This window comes from Meles meles, chromosome 8 (assembly GCF_922984935.1).
Source record: "Meles meles chromosome 8, mMelMel3.1 paternal haplotype, whole genome shotgun sequence".
Lineage (NCBI taxonomy): Eukaryota > Metazoa > Chordata > Mammalia > Carnivora > Mustelidae > Meles > Meles meles.
In genome coordinates this window covers 75,847,386-75,864,516 of record NC_060073.1, presented here as the reverse complement: position 1 = coordinate 75,864,516, position 17,131 = coordinate 75,847,386, and the positions used below count along the sequence as shown (strand labels likewise).

Sequence of the window (17,131 nt, the reverse complement as noted above, 5' to 3'; positions counted from 1 at the left end):
TATATAATAGTTGGGCAGCTGTGATTCAGCTGAAACTCAGAGTGATTTATTACTAACATGAAGAAGATTCACAGACTCTGCCACTCCAGTGAAATCCCACTGATATGGAAACAATTGTGTAGCCAATAATTACATCACAGTGGAAAGGCTGAGCGTATGCAAATTTGAACTAAGGAATTTGGAAGATTGGAGGAGGCACAGTGATTCCTTTGGTAGGAATCAGATTGAAAAGGAGCTCCAAGTAAAGAATTGATGGAACTTGAAGAAAAGGGAAAGACTAAGTAAGAAAGCAAAACTTTCCCCTTCACCAAAAGTTTCAATTGTGGAATATGAAACTGAAGCTCAAAGTTGTAAGATCATTCTGTTTTCGTTTTTATTTTTGTTTTCCAAAACATTTGATCCTGCAAAATATTTTTTCAAGATCATCTAGGCAATAGATAATCACATATGTACATACAAACATTTAAGTTGCTGTGTTGGTATAAGTGAGTCAGTATGTGAGAATGACAATAAAAACAATACTTTTGTGAGTATCAAATTTTGGGAGAATAGGAAAAAAAAAAGTTTGCCTGAAGGTTAAATTCCATGAAAAAATATTGAGGTGGTAGACAAGGAGAAGTCAATTTCTTTCCTTTTTTTTTTTTAATGTTCCTGGACTTTGTTTTTCACCAATTCTAACCTTAAACCTTGGCTACACTCTGGGAAATTAGAATGAGATTGGTGAGTGCTAGAGTTTTCATTTTGAAAATAATCTTAACTGTTAGTGCAGGCTAGGCTTTCATTCATTCATTCATTCATTCATTCATTCAGTATTTTTGAGCAATTACTGTGTGAGGCTTTAGGTAATGAAGAAAACTTTTCTGTTCAAAGTGCTCACAGTCTAGTTGAAGGAACAACCGAGAAAATGGATCAACATATGCAGCTTGCAAACTGCTCGGGGAAAGGTCTACACATGGTGGACACAGACTCATATAGTAGAGGTTTGTGATCCAGCAGGGAAGAATCCATTTGGCATTTGGGCCCTAAGGGGGAAGAACACTTGTCGTGAGTTTGGAGACTGAGTACCATGAGGTAGGGTGTGTAAGAATTCTGAAAGCAAGAATAACACGCACACATAGATGAAGATAGAAAACAGGATATATTTGGGGAGGAGAAATAACTGAAGACGTACAGAATACCATGTCAGCCTAGAAAAGGAAACAATCCATGTGTAAATATTATTGTAAGAGAAATTACGAAACCCATTCTCCTCCTGGCATTCCTTTCTTTAACTCAAAATAATTACTGAGCACTTACTCATGTTCTAAGTCTTACACTTGGCTCTGGGAAATAAGAATGAGCAAAAACAGACACGTGCTTACTTTTGGGTAGTTCACATTTAATGACAGACTATGAATCAAGTAAGTTCATGAATGAATATATAAATACAGGCTTTCCGGTTGTGCAAGGGCTCAGTGGTATTGAGAGGTGTTGGTGAACTCGAGGGGCTGAAAGAAGGGTTTCAGCTTCCTCTTGATAAGTGGAAGTGATGATGCTCTCCAAAGCCCCTTCCCAGTCTGATATTTTTATGACTCTGACATGCATATCATTTAACATAGATTCGAATAGTTATGACTTAAGATTTTTACGGTACATTCAGAAAGTGACGTGAAACTAGGAAAGAAGTCCAATCTTATTTCCTCAAAATTTCAAAGCTGTTTGAGGATGTAACCAGAAATATGGAAGCAGGTGTTAAGGATATCTTTTGGCCTCCTGGGACACTTCTATTTAAAACTTTAAGAACAATAAAATAACACAAACATCCAGGAATTATTCTGTTAATGGCTGTATTTAGGAAATGCTGTACAAGAAAAAGGACAAGTAATGTCACAAGCAATAGACTAGGCAGTCTTTGGAGAAAGTGTACCGTCTTGGGAGTACAAAAGCCCACTGGTAAATCCCTATACACTCAGATGACTGGGGGAGTTGGCAACTGTGGCTTCGTTTGAAGTCTGAAGTATTAGTGCAGATCTCTTGGAAGCCCTAGTTCAGACATGCCAACATAGTGTGGAGGAAGGAACAGGGGTACTGGCTTGCTGTGAACCTATTACTTTCTGCCTTGATGATTGCACTATTGTGATTTATGATAAGAAGTATATATTTGGTCTTTGTTCTCATTTCTGGCACAGAACCTCTAGAACCCTTGGAATTTTCTAAGAGATGGATGAGAGAGATAAAGTTGTCTTTTTTTAAATTAACGAGGTGACTTTTGGAAAGTACCCAAGGATGAGGGCTGGTTGCCTGAAGAACCATGTGATTGGAACATTGGAACTCTCCTCCCTGCTCCCTCCTACCCTGGTAGGAGGAGTAGGGGGAATGGATCACTAGTAGCCAATCATGGTGATTGGGTCAATCAATCATGCATATGTAATGAGTCGTGTAAAAACTCAAAAGGACAGAGTTTAGAGTTTCTGGATTGGTGAGCATATGGGGATGCCAAGAAAGTATCGTGTCTGGAGAGGGCATGGGAGCTCTGGACCTTTTCCCCATACCTTGCCCTATGCATCCCTTCTATCTGCCTTTCTTGAGTTATATCATTTTATAATAATTATTTACGTACTAGATCACTACTAGATCTAGTACGTAAAATGTTTTTCTGAGTTCTGTGAGCGGCTTTAGCTAATTAATTGAACCTGAGGAGGAGGTGGTGGGAACCGCTGGTCCATAGCTAGTTGGTCCAAAGTACAGGTAAAAACCTGGGGTGAGACCACCCCAGGGGACAGAGTGGGGCAGTCTTATAGGACTGAGTCCTTAACCTGTGGAATCTGACACTCTCTGAATAGTGTCAGAATTGAGTTGAGTTGCAGGACATGCCGCTGATGTTCAGAGAATTGTTAGTGTGGGGGAACTCCCCTCCTTCCCACACTCCACACACATTGGTATTGGGTCCAGAAACCTGGAAGAGTGACCTTGAGCACATTAGTTACTATTTCTGTGCCTCAATTCCCTCAGGTATAAAATGAGGGTGAAGACAAGAATGTCTCCACCCATTTTATAGATGAGATTTGAGGCCCAAATAATGAAAAATAATGAGGAGAGAGAGGAGGGGTGGGGAAGAGAAATACTATAATGAGTTTCTGTGGAAGCTGAAGGTATTAAAAATTTCTTACAATTTTTATTTCTTTTTGGTTGAAAAGAATTTTCTTTAATGAAATGGCAGTGTATGGTATTTTTGTGTATTTTTCATTTTAGAAGTTGTCCTTCTACATGGCAAAATTTAGATAGTCTGTGTTGGTTTCATTTATTTTTTTTCTGTTTGAAATTTTGTTGGTCTGTGAAATCCAGAAGTTTGGAAAAGCATTGTATGTAGGGCAATTCCAAACAAAAATTTATTATCACTCAGTTTTATTCAATGAAACCATGTCCCTGAGACCCGTGGCAAGGAAGAGCCCCTCGGGAAACCAGTGGAGAAATTCACAAGTCTGGGGACAAGTTCCAGACAGTTGACTCATTTTCATTTCTATACAAAAACAAGTGTAGACCATTATCTGATTCAGTTATTTTGGAATGTCCACTCTGCACTCATACAGCTAGGTCAGTTCTTTGAGAAATACTGAAGAAGGTGGAGAGGTTCTTATGCCCTCAAAGATTTTTTTTTTTTTTTAAATAAAGCTTACAATGTGGTTTGCTTTCTCTTTAATGTCAGTTACTCACACCTCTAGGATTCTCTGTCTACTCAGCCAGTAACATCCCATCCAAGGATGATTTTCCTACTTTCCTCTTTTCTGTTAGTAAGAAAAACACACAGTCTCTTTTCATCTTGAGTTTAATGCTTATCATTTCTGATAATCAGATAAGGGAAAATAAAAATAGTAAATCCAATCAAGTCACAAAGGTACTTGGTATCTGACTTTTTGATACCTTGTTAACCAGGAGTTTCAACCTTTATTTCTTTTTTCCTTTCCTTTCCTTTCCTTATCTTCTTTTTTTCTTTCTGTCAGAGAGAGAGATGGCACAAGTAGTGGGAGCAGCAGGCAGAGGCAGAGAGAGAAGCAAGCTCCCTGCTGAGCAAGGAACTTGATGCAAGACTCCATTCCAGGACTCTACGAACTGAAGGCAGATACTTAACCACAGCCCCTCAAGCAACCCTCAACTTTTATTTCTTAAGATGAATTTCCTCAAAAACCCTACTCCAAGTCTGGCATAGTCAACCAGATAAATAAAATTAATACCAAATAAGTTAATTTTGGTAGGGTAGCAGGGTGAAAACTGACCACCCAAATATATCGGGTTCTAATCCTGGGAACCTGTAAATGTTACTTTTTTTTTTTCCATATAAATTTATTTTTTTTTTCAGCATAACAGTATTCATTGTTTTTGCACAACACACAGTGCTCCATGCAATATGTGACCTCCCTATTACCCACCACATGGTTCCCCCAACCTCCCACCCCCGCCCCTTCAAAAGCCTCAGGTTGTTTTTCAGAGTCCATAGTCTCTTATGGTTCGCCTCCCCTTCCAATTTTTTTTTTTATAAACATATAATGTATTTTTATCCCCAGGGGTACAGGTCTGTGAATCGCCAGGTTTACACACTTCACAGCACTCACCATAGCACATACCCTCCCCAATGTCCAACCCCACCTCCCCCCAGGACCCCCAGTTTGTTTTGTGAGATTAAGAGTCATTTATGGTTTGTCTCCCTCCCATCCCATCTTGTTTCGTATATTCTTCTCCTATCCCCCTAACCCCTCATGTTGCATCTCCATGTCCTCATATCAGGGAGATCATATGATAATTGTCTTTCTCCGATTGACTTATTTCACTAAGCATGATACCCTCTAGTTCCATCCACGTCGTTGCAAATGGCAGGATTTCATTTCTTTTGATGGCTGCATAGTATTCCATTGTGTATATATACCACCTCTTCTTTATCCATTCATCTGTTGATGGACATCTAGGTTCTTTCCATAGTTTGGCTATTGTAGACATTGCTGCTATAAACATTCGGGTACACGTGCCCCTTCGGATCACTATGTTTGTATCTTTAGGGTAAATACCCAGTAGTGCAATTGCTGGGTCATAGGGTAGTTCTATTTTCAACATTTTGAGGAACCTCCATGCTGTTTTCCAGAGTGGTTGCACCAGCTTGCATTCCCACCAACAGTGGAGGAGGGTTCCCCTTTCTCCACATCCTCTCCAGCATCTGTCATTTCCTGACTTGTTAATTTTAGCCATCCTGACTGGTGTGAGGTGATATCTCATTGTGGTTTTGATTTGTATTTCCCTGATGCCGAGTGACGTGGAACACTTTTTCATGTGTCTGTTGGCCATCTGGATGTCTTCTTTGCAGAAATGTCTGTTCATGTCCTCTGCCCATTTCTTGATTGGATTGTTTGTTCTTTGGGTGTTGAGTTTGCTAAGTTCCTTATAGATTTTGGATACTAGCCCTTTATCTGATATGTCGTTTGCAAATATCTTCTCCCATTCTGTCAGTTGTCTTTTGGTTTTGATAACTGTTTCCTTTACTGTGCAAAAGCTTTTGATCTTGATGAAATCCCAATAGTTCATTTTTGCCCTTGCTTCCCTTGCCTTTGCCGATGTTCCTAGGAAAATGTTGCTACGGCTGAGGTCGAAGAGGTTGCTGCCTGCATTCTCCTCAAGGATTTTGATGGATTCCTTTCTCACATTGAGGTCCTTCATCCATTTGGAGTCTATTTTCGTGTGTGGTGTAAGGAAGTGGTCCAATTTCATTTTTCTGCATGTGGCTGTCCAATTTTCCCAGCACCATTTATTGAAGAGGCTGTCTTTTTTCCATTGGACATTCTTTCCTGCTTTGTTAAAGATTAGTTGACCATAGAGTTGAGGGTCGATTTCTGGGCTCTCTATTCTGTTCCATTGATCTATGTGTCTGTTTTTGTGCCAGTACCATGCTGTCTTGATGATGACAGCTTTGTAATGGAGCTTGAAGTCCGGAATTGTGATGCCACCAACTTTGGCTTTCTTTTTCAATATTCCTTTGGCTATTCGAGGTCTTTTCTGGTTCCATATAAATTTTAGGATCATTTGTTCCATTTGTTTGAAAAAAATGGATGGTATTTTGATAGAGATTGCATTAAATGTGTAGATTGCTTTAGGTAGTATAGACATTTTCACAATATTTATTCTTCCAATCCAAGAGCATGGAACATTTTTCCATTTCTTTGTGTCTTCCTCAATTTCTTTCATGTGTACTTTATAGTTTTCTGCATATAGATTCTTAGCCTCTTTGGTTAGGTTTATTCCTAGGTATCTTATAGTTTTGGGTGCAATTGTAAATGGGATTGACTCCTTAATTTCTCTTTCTTCTGTCTTGTTGTTGGTGTACAGAAATGCAACTGATTTCTGTGCATTGATTTTATATCCTGACACGTTACTGAATTCCTGTACAAGTTCTAGCAGTTTTGGAGTGGAGTCTTTTGGGTTTTCCACATATAGTATCATATCATCTGCGAAGAGTGATAGCTTGACTTCTTCTTTGCCGGTTTGGATGCCTTTAATTTCTTTTTGTTGTCTGATTGCTGAGGCTAGGACTTCTAGTACTATGTTGAATAGCAGTGGTGATAATGGACATCCCTGCCGTGTTCCTGACCTTAACGGAAAAGCTTTCAGTTTTTCTCCATTGAGAATGATATTTGCGGTGGGTTTTTCATAGATGGCTTTGATAATATTGAGGTATGTGCTCTCTATCCCTACCCTTTGAAGAGTTTTGATCAGGAAGGGATGCTGTCCTTTGTCAAATGCTTTTTCAGCATCTATTGAGAGTATCATATGGTTCTTGTTCTTTCTTTTATTCATGCGTTGTATCACATTGATTGATTTGTGGATGTTGAACCAACCTTGCAGCCCTGGAATAAATCCCACTTGATCGTGGTGAATAATCCTTTTAATGTACTGTTGAATCCTATTGGCTAGTATTTTGGTGAGAATTTTTGCATCTGTGTTCATCAAGGATATTGGTCTGTAGTTCTCTTTTTTGGTGGGATCCTTGTCTGGTTTTGGGATCAAGGTGATGCTGGCCTCATAAAATGAGTTTGGAAGTTTTCCTTCATTTCTATTTTTTGGAACGGTTTCAGGAGAATAGGAATTAGTTCTTCTTTAAATGTTTGGTAGAATTCCCCTGGGAAGCCGTCTGGCCCTGGGCTTTTGTTTGTTTGGAGATTTTTGATGACTGTTTCAATCATACTGGTTATGGGCCTGTTCAGGTTTTCGATTTCTTCCTGGTTCAGTTATGGTAGTTGATATGTCTCTAGGAATGCATCCATTTCTTCCAGATTGTCCAATTTGTTGGCGTAGAGTTGCTCATAGTATGTTCTTATAATTGTCTGTATTTCTTTGGTGTTAGTTGTGATCTCTCCTCTTTCATTCATGATTTTATTTATTTGGGTCCTTCCTCTTTTCTTATTGATGAGTCTGGCCAGGGGTTTATCAATCTTATTGATTCTTTCAAAGAACCAGCTCCTAGTTTCATTGATTTTTTCTATTGTTTTTTTTTTTTTTTTTTTTTTTTTTGGTTTCTATTTCATTGATTTCTGCTCTGATCTTTATGATTTCTCTTCTCCTGCTGGGTTTAGGGTTTCTTTCTTGTTCTTTCTCCAGCTCCCTTAGGTGTAGGGTTAGGTTGTGTACTTGAGACCTTTCTTGTTTCTTGAGAAAGGCTTGTACCACTATATATTTTCCTCTCAGGACTGCGTTTGTTGTGTCCCACAGATTTTGAACCATTGTGTTTTCATTATCATTTGTTTCCATGAATTTTTTCAATTCTTCTTTAATTTCCTGGTTGACCCATTCATTCTTTAGAAGGATGGTGTTTAGTCTCCATGTATTTGGGTTCTTTCCAGCTTTCCTCTTGTGATTGAGTTCTAGCTTCAGAGCATTGTGGTCTGAAAATATGCAGGGAATGATCCTAATCTTTTGATACCGGTTGAGACCTGATTTGTGACCCAGGATGTGATCTATTCTGGAGAAGGTTCCATGTGCACTAGAGAAGAATGTGTATTCTGTTGCTTTGGGATGAAATGTTCTGAATAGATCTGTGATGTCCTTCTGGTCCATTGTGTCATTTAAGGCCTTTATTTCCTTGTTGATCTTTTGCTTGGATGATCTGTCCATTTCAGTGAGGGGAGTGTTAAAGTCCCCTACTATTATTGTATTATTATTGATGTGTTTCTTTGATTTTGTTATTAATTGGTTGATATAGTTGGCTGCTCCCACGTTAGGGGCATAGATATTTAAAATAATGTTAGATCTTCTTGTTGGACAGACCCTTTGAGTATGATATAGTGCCCTTCCTCATCTCTTATTATAGTCTTTGGCTTAAAGTCTAATTGATCTGATATAAGGATTGCCACCCCAGCTTTCTTCTGATGCCCATTAGCATGGTAAATTGTTTTCCACCCCATCACTTTAAATCTGGAGGTGTCTTCACGTCTAAAATGAGTTTCTTGTAGGCAACATACAGATGGGTTTTGTTTTTTTATCCATTCTGATACCCTGTGTCTTTTGATTGGGGCATTTAGCCCATTAACATTCAGGGTAACTATTGAGAGATATGCATTTAGTGCCATTATTAGCCTGTAAGGTGACTGTTACTGTATATTGTCTCTGTACCTTTCTGATCTACTACTTTTAGGCTCTCTCTTTGCTTAGAGGACCCCTTTCAATATTTCCTGTAGAGCTGGTTTGGTGTTTGCAAATTCTTTCAGTTTTTGTTTGTCCTGGAAGCTTTTGATCTCTCCTTCTATTTTCAATGATAGCCTAGCTGGATAGAGTATTCTTGGCTGCATGTTTTTCTCATTTAGTGTTCTGAATATATCATGACAGCTCTTTCTGGCCTGCCAGGTCTCTGTGGATAAGTCTGCTGCCAAGCTCATATTTTTACCATTGTATATTACAGACTACTTTTCCTGGGCTGCTTTCAGGATTTTCTCTTTGTCACTAAGACTTGTAAATTTTACTATTAAGTGACGGGGTGTGGACCTATTCTTGATGATTTTGAGGGGGGTTCTCTGCATCTCCTGGACTTTGATGCTTGTTCCCTTTGCCATATTAGGGATGTTCTCTCCAATAATTCTCTCCAATATACCTTCTGCTCCCCTCTCTCTTTCTTCTTCTTCTGGAATCCCAGTTATTCTAATGTTGTTTCGTCTTATGGTGTCACTTATCTCTCGAATTCTCCCCTCATGGTCCAGTAGCTGTTTGTCCTTCTTTTGCTCGGCTTCTTTATTCTCTGTCATTTGGTCTTCTATATCACTAATTCTTTCTTCTGCCTCATTTATCCTAGCAGCGAGAGCCTCCATTTTTTATTGCACCTCATTAATAGCTTTTTTGATTTATAATTGGTTAGATTTTAGTTCTTTAATTTCTCCAGAAAGGGCTTTAATATCTCCAGAGAGGGTTTCTCTAATATCTTCCATGCCTTTTTCGAGCTCAGCTAGAACCTTCAGAATCGTCATTCTGAACTCTTGATCTGACATATTACCAATGTCAGTGTTGATTAGGTCCCTAGCCTTCGGTACTGCCTCTTGTTCTTTTGTTTGTGGTGATTTTTTCTGCTTTGTCATTTTGTCCAGATAAGAGGATATGAAGGATCAAATAAAATACTAAAAGGGTGGCAAAGACCCCCCAAAAATGCACTGTAACCAAATCAGAAGAGACCCCAAATTGTGGGGGGGAGAAAGGGGATAACAAGGGCTTCAGAAAAAAAAAAAGAAAAAAATTTAAAAAATAAAACAAAGAGAAAATATAAAAAAGAAAGAAAATATATATATATTCAGATAAACTAGTCAAAAAACGTTAAAAAAAGAAAAGGGTAAAAGTTTTAAAAATTTTAGCAGAAGAAGAAAAAAGAAAAAAAGTTGAAAAAAGAAAAAAAAATGAATTAACTGCAAGACTAAAGAATCATGGGGAGAAAGCCATGAGTTCCGTGCTTTGCTTTCTCCTCCTCTGGATTTCGTTGCTGTCTTAGGAATTGAACCTGCTTTCCTTGATAGATGAACTTCATCCTGGCTGGATATTTTGTTGATCTTCTGGGGGAGGGGCCTGTTGTAGTGACTCTCAAGTGTCTTTGCCCGAGGTGGGATTTCACCACCCTTACCGGGGGGCTGGACTAAGTAATCCGCATGGGTTCACTTTTGGGAGCTTCTGTTCCCTGAATGCTTTCCGTAGAGTTCCAGAGGATGGGAATGAAAATGGCGGCCTCTTAGTCTCCAGCCCGGAGGAGCCGAGAGCCCAGGGCCCCACTCCTCAGTGCGCACCCAGAGGACAGCACCCAATTACTTCTATATCCCCAGCCTCTAGCCACGCTCTGAGCTCACCCACCCCGGGACAAGTTCAAGGTAACCCCGAGCTGAGAGTTCAGTCCTCGGCTCTGTCTCTGCAGCCGGCTTCTCTGTTCTAATACCTGTGAGCTCTGTGACACTCCGACACCTCCAATTCTTCTGTGACCCTGCGGGACCTGGGGTCACGCTGACCCCGCGTGGGCTTCACCCTGGTTTAGCCTCTGGAGCAATGTCCCTCAGTGGAACAGACTTTTAAAAGTCCTGATTTTGTGCTGCGTTGCTCCGCTGCTTGCCGGGAGCCGGCCCCTCCCCTGCGGTCTATCTTCCCGTCGTTTTAGATTCACTTCTCCGTCAGTCCTACCTTTCAGAAAGTGGTTGATTTTCTGTTTCTAGAATTGCTGTTCTTCTTCTCTTCGATCTCCTGTTGGATTTGTAGGTGTTTGCAATGTTTAGATAAGCTATCGAGCTGAGCTCCTGCTACCTGATGTAGTCTCAGCCTGCTACTTCTCCGCCATCTTGACTCCTCCCCTGTAAATGTTACTTTATTTAGAAGGGGGGAAAAAAGAGTTTTACAGATGTGTTTTCAGTTAAGGACCTTGACATGTGGACCTGTGGGGGTGGGGGCAGACCATAAATACCATCACAGGTGTCATCACTTAGAAGAGAGAGGCAGGAAGTGAGTGGACATATACACAGACAGCAGAGGAGAAGTGACCACGGAGGTAGAGAGTGGAAGGAGGCAGCCCCAAAGCAGGGTGTGGCAGGAGCCACCAGGATGGGGAAGAGGCAAGGAACTCATCCTCCCTGAGAATCTCAGGAGGGGGTTTGGCCCTGTTGACACCTTGATTTTGAACTAATGGTCTGATTTCAGATTTCTGGCTCCCAGAACTGCAGGAAAAAAAAAAAAATTTCTATTGTTTTAAGCCACCCAAATTGCGATAACCTGTTACTGCAGCCCCAGGAAATTATTTTAGGTGCCCCCTTGTCTCACCACTTATTTTATGATCTGTGTTGTAGGTGATGCTGAGATTTTAAAGGGCCCTTCACCTCTCTGTCCTTACTGGCAGTTCATTACCAAGCTGAGCAGAAACTTTTCTTACATTATCAGAAAGTTACCTTTGAGAAACTGGAGTTTGAGAGAACACAGAAACAAGGATAATATACTTAACTAGTATTTACTTTGTAAGTTTCTGGTATTTTTTTTTTAAGATTTTACTTATTTATTTGAGAGAAAAAGAGATGATGAGAGAGAGAGCGAGAGAGAGAGAGCGAGTGCACATGAGCGGGGAGAGGAAGAAGCAGGCTCCCCCCTGAGCAGGGAGCCCAACACCAGCTCCATCCCAGGACCCTGGGATCATGACCTGAGCCCAAGGTAGATGCTTAACCGACTGAGCCACCCAGGTGCCCCATTCCTGATATGTTTTCATCTTTGTCCTAAACCCTGGAATAAAAACTGACTAAGACAGGATCCTCTTCTTTGAGGAGGTTGATGAGGGGAGGTAGACACACACACATACAATAACATTAATATGTGGAAAATGCTGTAATGGTTATGTGCACAGAGTATTATGAACACATTGAAGAGTGCATGGACTATAGGATGCGTGCGTGTGAGCACGCAGAAGAGGGGAGCTAGAAAAAGCTTAATGGCAAAGGCATGCCTCTGAACTGAAGCAGGTCAAAGGGGTAAACTTTGATTAATTTTCTTCTCCAAGGGTTTCATATTCTGAAGGACGCTGTCTACCTTAGGCAGTGTTTATTAAGTAATAGATAAAAGATCAAAAACATCTCTAACTGCCAAACAGGTTATAATCAGCATAGGGTGGCCAGTACTATTTTCCTATTATTTAAACCAAGAACAAAGGTATTTGTTGTCATTTGATTTTTTTTTTTTTCCCGTGCGAAGAATGTAATTTGTTTCTTTAATTACGATTTTTGGGATACTGATCTAGCAACAGGACTCTCCTCATTCTTTTCAAGGACAGGCTTTGCTGTCTTGGTAAAGACAGTAACTCCTTGGACTAACCCATCTGGCCTACAGAAAATGATATTGAAAAGAGCCTCATTAATGAGAGTTCCTGTATAAAAGGGAAATAGCTATGCCCCCTGAGGATAGCTTGCAGTATTGTTTCCTCCTAAAGCAATATACACAGTCAGATCCTGGCCCACTTTTACAGAACTCCTGCAAGATAATAGGGATCAATGTAATAATCAACACTTGTATAACATTCTATCATTCTACAAAAGAATTTCACAAAAGTATCTGATTATGGGTTGTTAGCATTGAAAGCAAATCCCGTTTTGCCATCTGAAGCAAGTTCCTCTCCTTTTTGATTTTTTAAGTCGTTATTGTAATGTTCTTATTCTTCTAGTTAATGTTTTCCAGCTTTATTGAGATATAATGACATATAACACTGTGTAAGCTTAAAGTGTTGATTATGCTCATTTGCTGTTGAGTATGTTGATTTGATATTTACCTGTTGTGACACGATTATCATTACACTTAGCTAACTGCTCCATCACCTCACGCAGTTATCCTTTCTTTTTTTGTGGTGAGAACATTTAAGATCTACTCTCTTCAGCACTTACAAGTTTATATTACAATACCATTAATTATAATCATTATGCTGTATATTCCATTTCCAGAACTTATTCATCATGTAAGTGGAAGTTCGTAGCCTTTAACCAACAACTGCCCATTTCATCCACCCTCTTCGGTGAGTTTAATCTCTTTCAGTTTCAGTTTCTCTCTCTCTGAAGTAAGGGCACTGACTTTCACAGGGAGAGCTAGCAAGTGAATTAAGTGAGATTTTAAGTATGAAGTACCAAGGACAGTGGCTGACAAGTAGTAGATATATCATAGTAAAAGCTAGATGCATTCTTTTTGTCTTTTTTTTTTCCCCTAGAAGTAGCTGAAATGAAAAAAAAAAAGTATTTGACTGTCAATAAGGTGAAAAGACAATCTGTGGAGCTGGAACAAATATTTGCAAACCATCCATCTGAAAAGGGGTTAATATCAAAAATATATAAAGAACTCATACAACTCAGTAGCAAAAAATAAAAACAAAACCAAAACAAACAAAAAACCCAGGTGATTAAAAAATGGGAAAAGGGCCTGAATAGATCCTTCTCCAAAGAAGATACATAAAAGACCAATAGGTATATGAAAAGATGTTCAACATCACTTGTCATTAGGGAAATGCGAATTAAAATCACAAAGAAATATCATCTCATACCTATAAGAATGGCCATCAACAAAAGACAGGACAAGGCATGAATTTGGAGAAAAGGGAATCTTTGTGCACTGTTGGTGGGATTGTAAACTGGTGTAGCAAGAATGGAAGAAGTATAGAGGATCCTCAAAAAAATTAAAGATAGGAGTACTATATGACCCAACAATTCCACTTTCGGAAATACAACCAAAGAAAATGAAAACACTAACTGGAAAAGATATCTGTACCTTCATGTTCATAGCAACATTATTTATACTAGCCAAGAAATGGAAACAACGTATTTGTGCCTTGATAGAATATTAGTCAGCCATAAAAATCGAAGAAATACTCCTATTTGTGACAATGAGGATGGAACTTGAGGACATTATGCTACATGAAGTAAGTCAGACAGAAAAACACATACTGTATCATCTCACTTATCGGTGGAATACAAAACTCCCACAAAAACAAAAACAAAGAAAACAACTCAGAGAAGAGCTCAAACTTGTGGTTATCAGAGATGGAGGATGGGAGGAGCCACATATTGGAGGGACGTGGTTAAAGATACAAACTTCTAGTGATAAGATAAATACTAGAGATATAGTACAACTTGATGACCATAGCTAATACTGCTGTGTGGTATATAGGAGTTAAGAAAGAAAATCCTAAGAGTTGTTATCCCAAGAATTTTTTTTCTTTTTATTGTATCTATATGAGAAGATGGATGTTGACTGATCCTATTGTGGTAATCATTTCACAGTACATGTGAATCAAACCATGATGCTGTATGCTATAACTGTGATGTGTGTCAATAATTTCTTAATAAACTGGGAAAAAAAACTAGGTCAATTAAGTCAAGAAAAAGTGTCTTTTGTTTTACTATTTTTTCGTTGCTTCATCCTCTCAACTTGTGGCAAGAACCAAACCGTTTTGCTGGACTCTTTTTACCTCCCATCTATTGAACTTATGGCTCTCAGATGGTTACTCAAGGGTGTAATTTGAGGAGTACCAGGGTGTCCCAGAATTTGACCTTCCCCAGGGGTGACTCTCCCTGGGTTCTCTGTGTGGTCTTTTTTGGGTCCTCTAGGCATCACATTGGAAATACAAAGAAAAGGTGTTATTTATAAATAATATACTTCCTAACTCCAGAAAGATTTAAAGCAGTTTTCAGGATTTGGTCATGCATGAAACAGGAAAGTCTTCTATCACAGAGAATTGGACAACTACTAGAAAGTGAACTGCATGAAATGTAAACCACACTTGATATGGATTAATTCAAGTTTTGAACAGAGGGTTGCTGTCATTCATCGGTCCATCAAATTAATTGCGGTAAGTTCCTTGCTGTAGTAAGAGAAGATTTTATATTATAGTTTTAATTACACATTATGGCATGTGTTGTAAAATGGATTTTGTTTAAAAAAAAAAAAAAAGCTTGAAAGCCATGAGATTAGACTCCTAGTGGTTTACCTTTCCTGCCACTTGTTAGTTAAGTTTGGAAAATACCTGATTTCATAAACTTTTGTTGAACACTTAACTTGCATCAGACATTCTTCTGCATAAATGACCCCCCCCCCCCTTTCCTGATACTGATAATTTGCGGTGTAGGATAGGTAGCCTGTGTCCATCCCATACTTTTCTCACCTTTCGCCAGGCCTCTGGTACAAGTTCCAGAGCATTCCTATTACTAAACAAATTATGATACTGGGTAATAAAACGTACATTTCCAGAGTGAATCTGAGCTTCCATAAAGCCCCCTGAGAATTACGTCAGCTTTAACCATGAAACCGCTGGGCTCTTTTTAGTCAGAATTTTCTTTAAAGCTCTGCTTGAATGTGGGGTGGGGTGGGGGTGAGGGACTGAGAAGGGGGAGGCAAAGGGAAGCTTTAGGTAAGGGGTTGTGAGGAGGCGCTCCTTGGGGGTGGGATGAGTTGCAGAGGGTGGGCGGGAGAAGGCGGGCGCTCGTACACAGAAGGATATTTCCGGCTCGAATTTCCATACGGAGGCTCTTTAAGGTGAACTTTTTTGGGGAAAACACCTAGTGCCAAAGAACTAGGTGTGCGCGAGTGTACGAGGGTGCGGCGGCCTTCCCACCTAGGGTATGGGTAGCATTCTCCACATCTTTGCTGGTCTCTGCGAGCCGCGCCGGCCGGGCTGAGGCTGCGCGGGGGCCGCCCTCGGTCCCCAGCCGGACACCCTGAACCGCAGCAGCCACAACAACAGGTTCGCCCGCAGACAAAGGAGCGGACGCGGCGGGGCTGGCTCGCGCCCCGGGGCGACGGGGACCGGGAGCGCGCGCTCCGAGCGCCGGGCCGGGGCCGCCGACCGCGCAGCGCAGACCCCGCGCGGGCCGCAGCCGCGGCGCCCGGAAGACCCGGCTCCGGGACGCAGACCCCGCCCGGGCTGGCTCGGCGCCGGGCTCCGGGCTTCCACTCAGTCTTTGACCCTCGGTCCCCGCCCGCTCCCCCCTCGCAGGCCGCACCACTGTAACCGCTGCCCCGGCCGCCGCCGCTCCTTCTCGGGCCGGCCGGCGGAGAGCGCAGCGCGGCGGGGCCGGCGGCATGGCTGTGTCTTGGAGGAACTGGCTGGCCAACGAAGGGGTTAAACACCTCTGCCTGGTAGGATGGCGGGCAGGGCTCTCCCTGCGTTTTGTCTCTCGTGCAGCAACTTTGATTCATTCTCTGAGCGTGCGCGGGTGGGAAGCTGCAAGAAGTTTTGCCTCTAATTCAAACGTTCTCAACTAACAAAACTTTCCGCTGTTAACACCTGGAGATAACACCACCTACCCCCTCCCCCCCCAATCCCGTCCCGGCTCCAAATGCATGAGAACTTTCCTGCACACTGATGGGAGAGCGGATGTGGAGGAAGAGAGAAGCGATCACTTTTAGCGAACACAACTTTTTCTTAACCCTTTAAACATCTTCCCCCCCTTAACTCTTTCCCCAGATTGCTTCTGTTTGGTGTTGCATTTTTAACAACATGCAATTCTCAGAACGTGGTGACGTCACTGATTTCTTAGGCTCTTTTTGTACTGCAGGGGATGTCTGCCGATCATTTAGGAGACCTCTTTGCAATCCAAATGCTTAATCTCAGGTGCAGGGACTGAGTTAAGATTTGTTTTGCTCTGAGTGGTTTTCAGCTTGCTGGTTAATTGAAAATGCTTTCTGCAATTACTAATCCAGCTTCGTCTGAAAATATTGTGTCCAACGAATGTACTTAAGGTTTCCATTCATCAAGTAATGTTTATTTTTAATTTTTGTTTTCTCTTTCTGTGTGATTTAGTTTATCTGGCTCTCCCTGAATGTCTTGCTTTTCTGGAAAACCTTCCTGCTGTATAACCAAGGGCCAGAGTATCACTACCTCCACCAGATGTTAGGGGTAAGTGGGACTTGGGTAACCTGGTAGAATGGGTTTAAGGTAGGTGGACACTGCTACCAGGCTTGGTCAGTTCTTCCATTTATTAAAGAAACCCTGGTTGTTCGCTTCAGAAAGGCTTGTGCTTCTCTGAAGTGGTCCCGTTTTCTTGATGCATCATTTACACTCATGTAGGTTAAAATGACTGACTCTTTTAAGAACCAAAGATTCTATGTGCTAAAATGAAAGGAATGAACCTGCCTGAACAGG

The 17,131-nt window shown here is 40.9% G+C and overlaps 1 protein-coding gene across 1 annotated transcript in view; it reads left to right on the top strand.

The window, feature by feature from the left end:
• The first annotated feature begins 15,562 nt into the window (after positions 1–15,562).
• NOX4 (NADPH oxidase 4) overlaps positions 15,563–17,131 on the top strand; it is a 172,553-nt gene continuing 170,984 nt past the window's right edge. Inside the window, exons 1-3 of the mRNA XM_046017410.1 lie at positions 15,563–15,730; positions 15,983–16,125; positions 16,790–16,885. Coding sequence (XP_045873366.1) covers positions 16,069–16,125; positions 16,790–16,885 — 153 coding nt within the window. The 5' untranslated portion in view covers positions 15,563–15,730; positions 15,983–16,068. The remainder of the gene's footprint in view (positions 15,731–15,982; positions 16,126–16,789; positions 16,886–17,131) is intronic.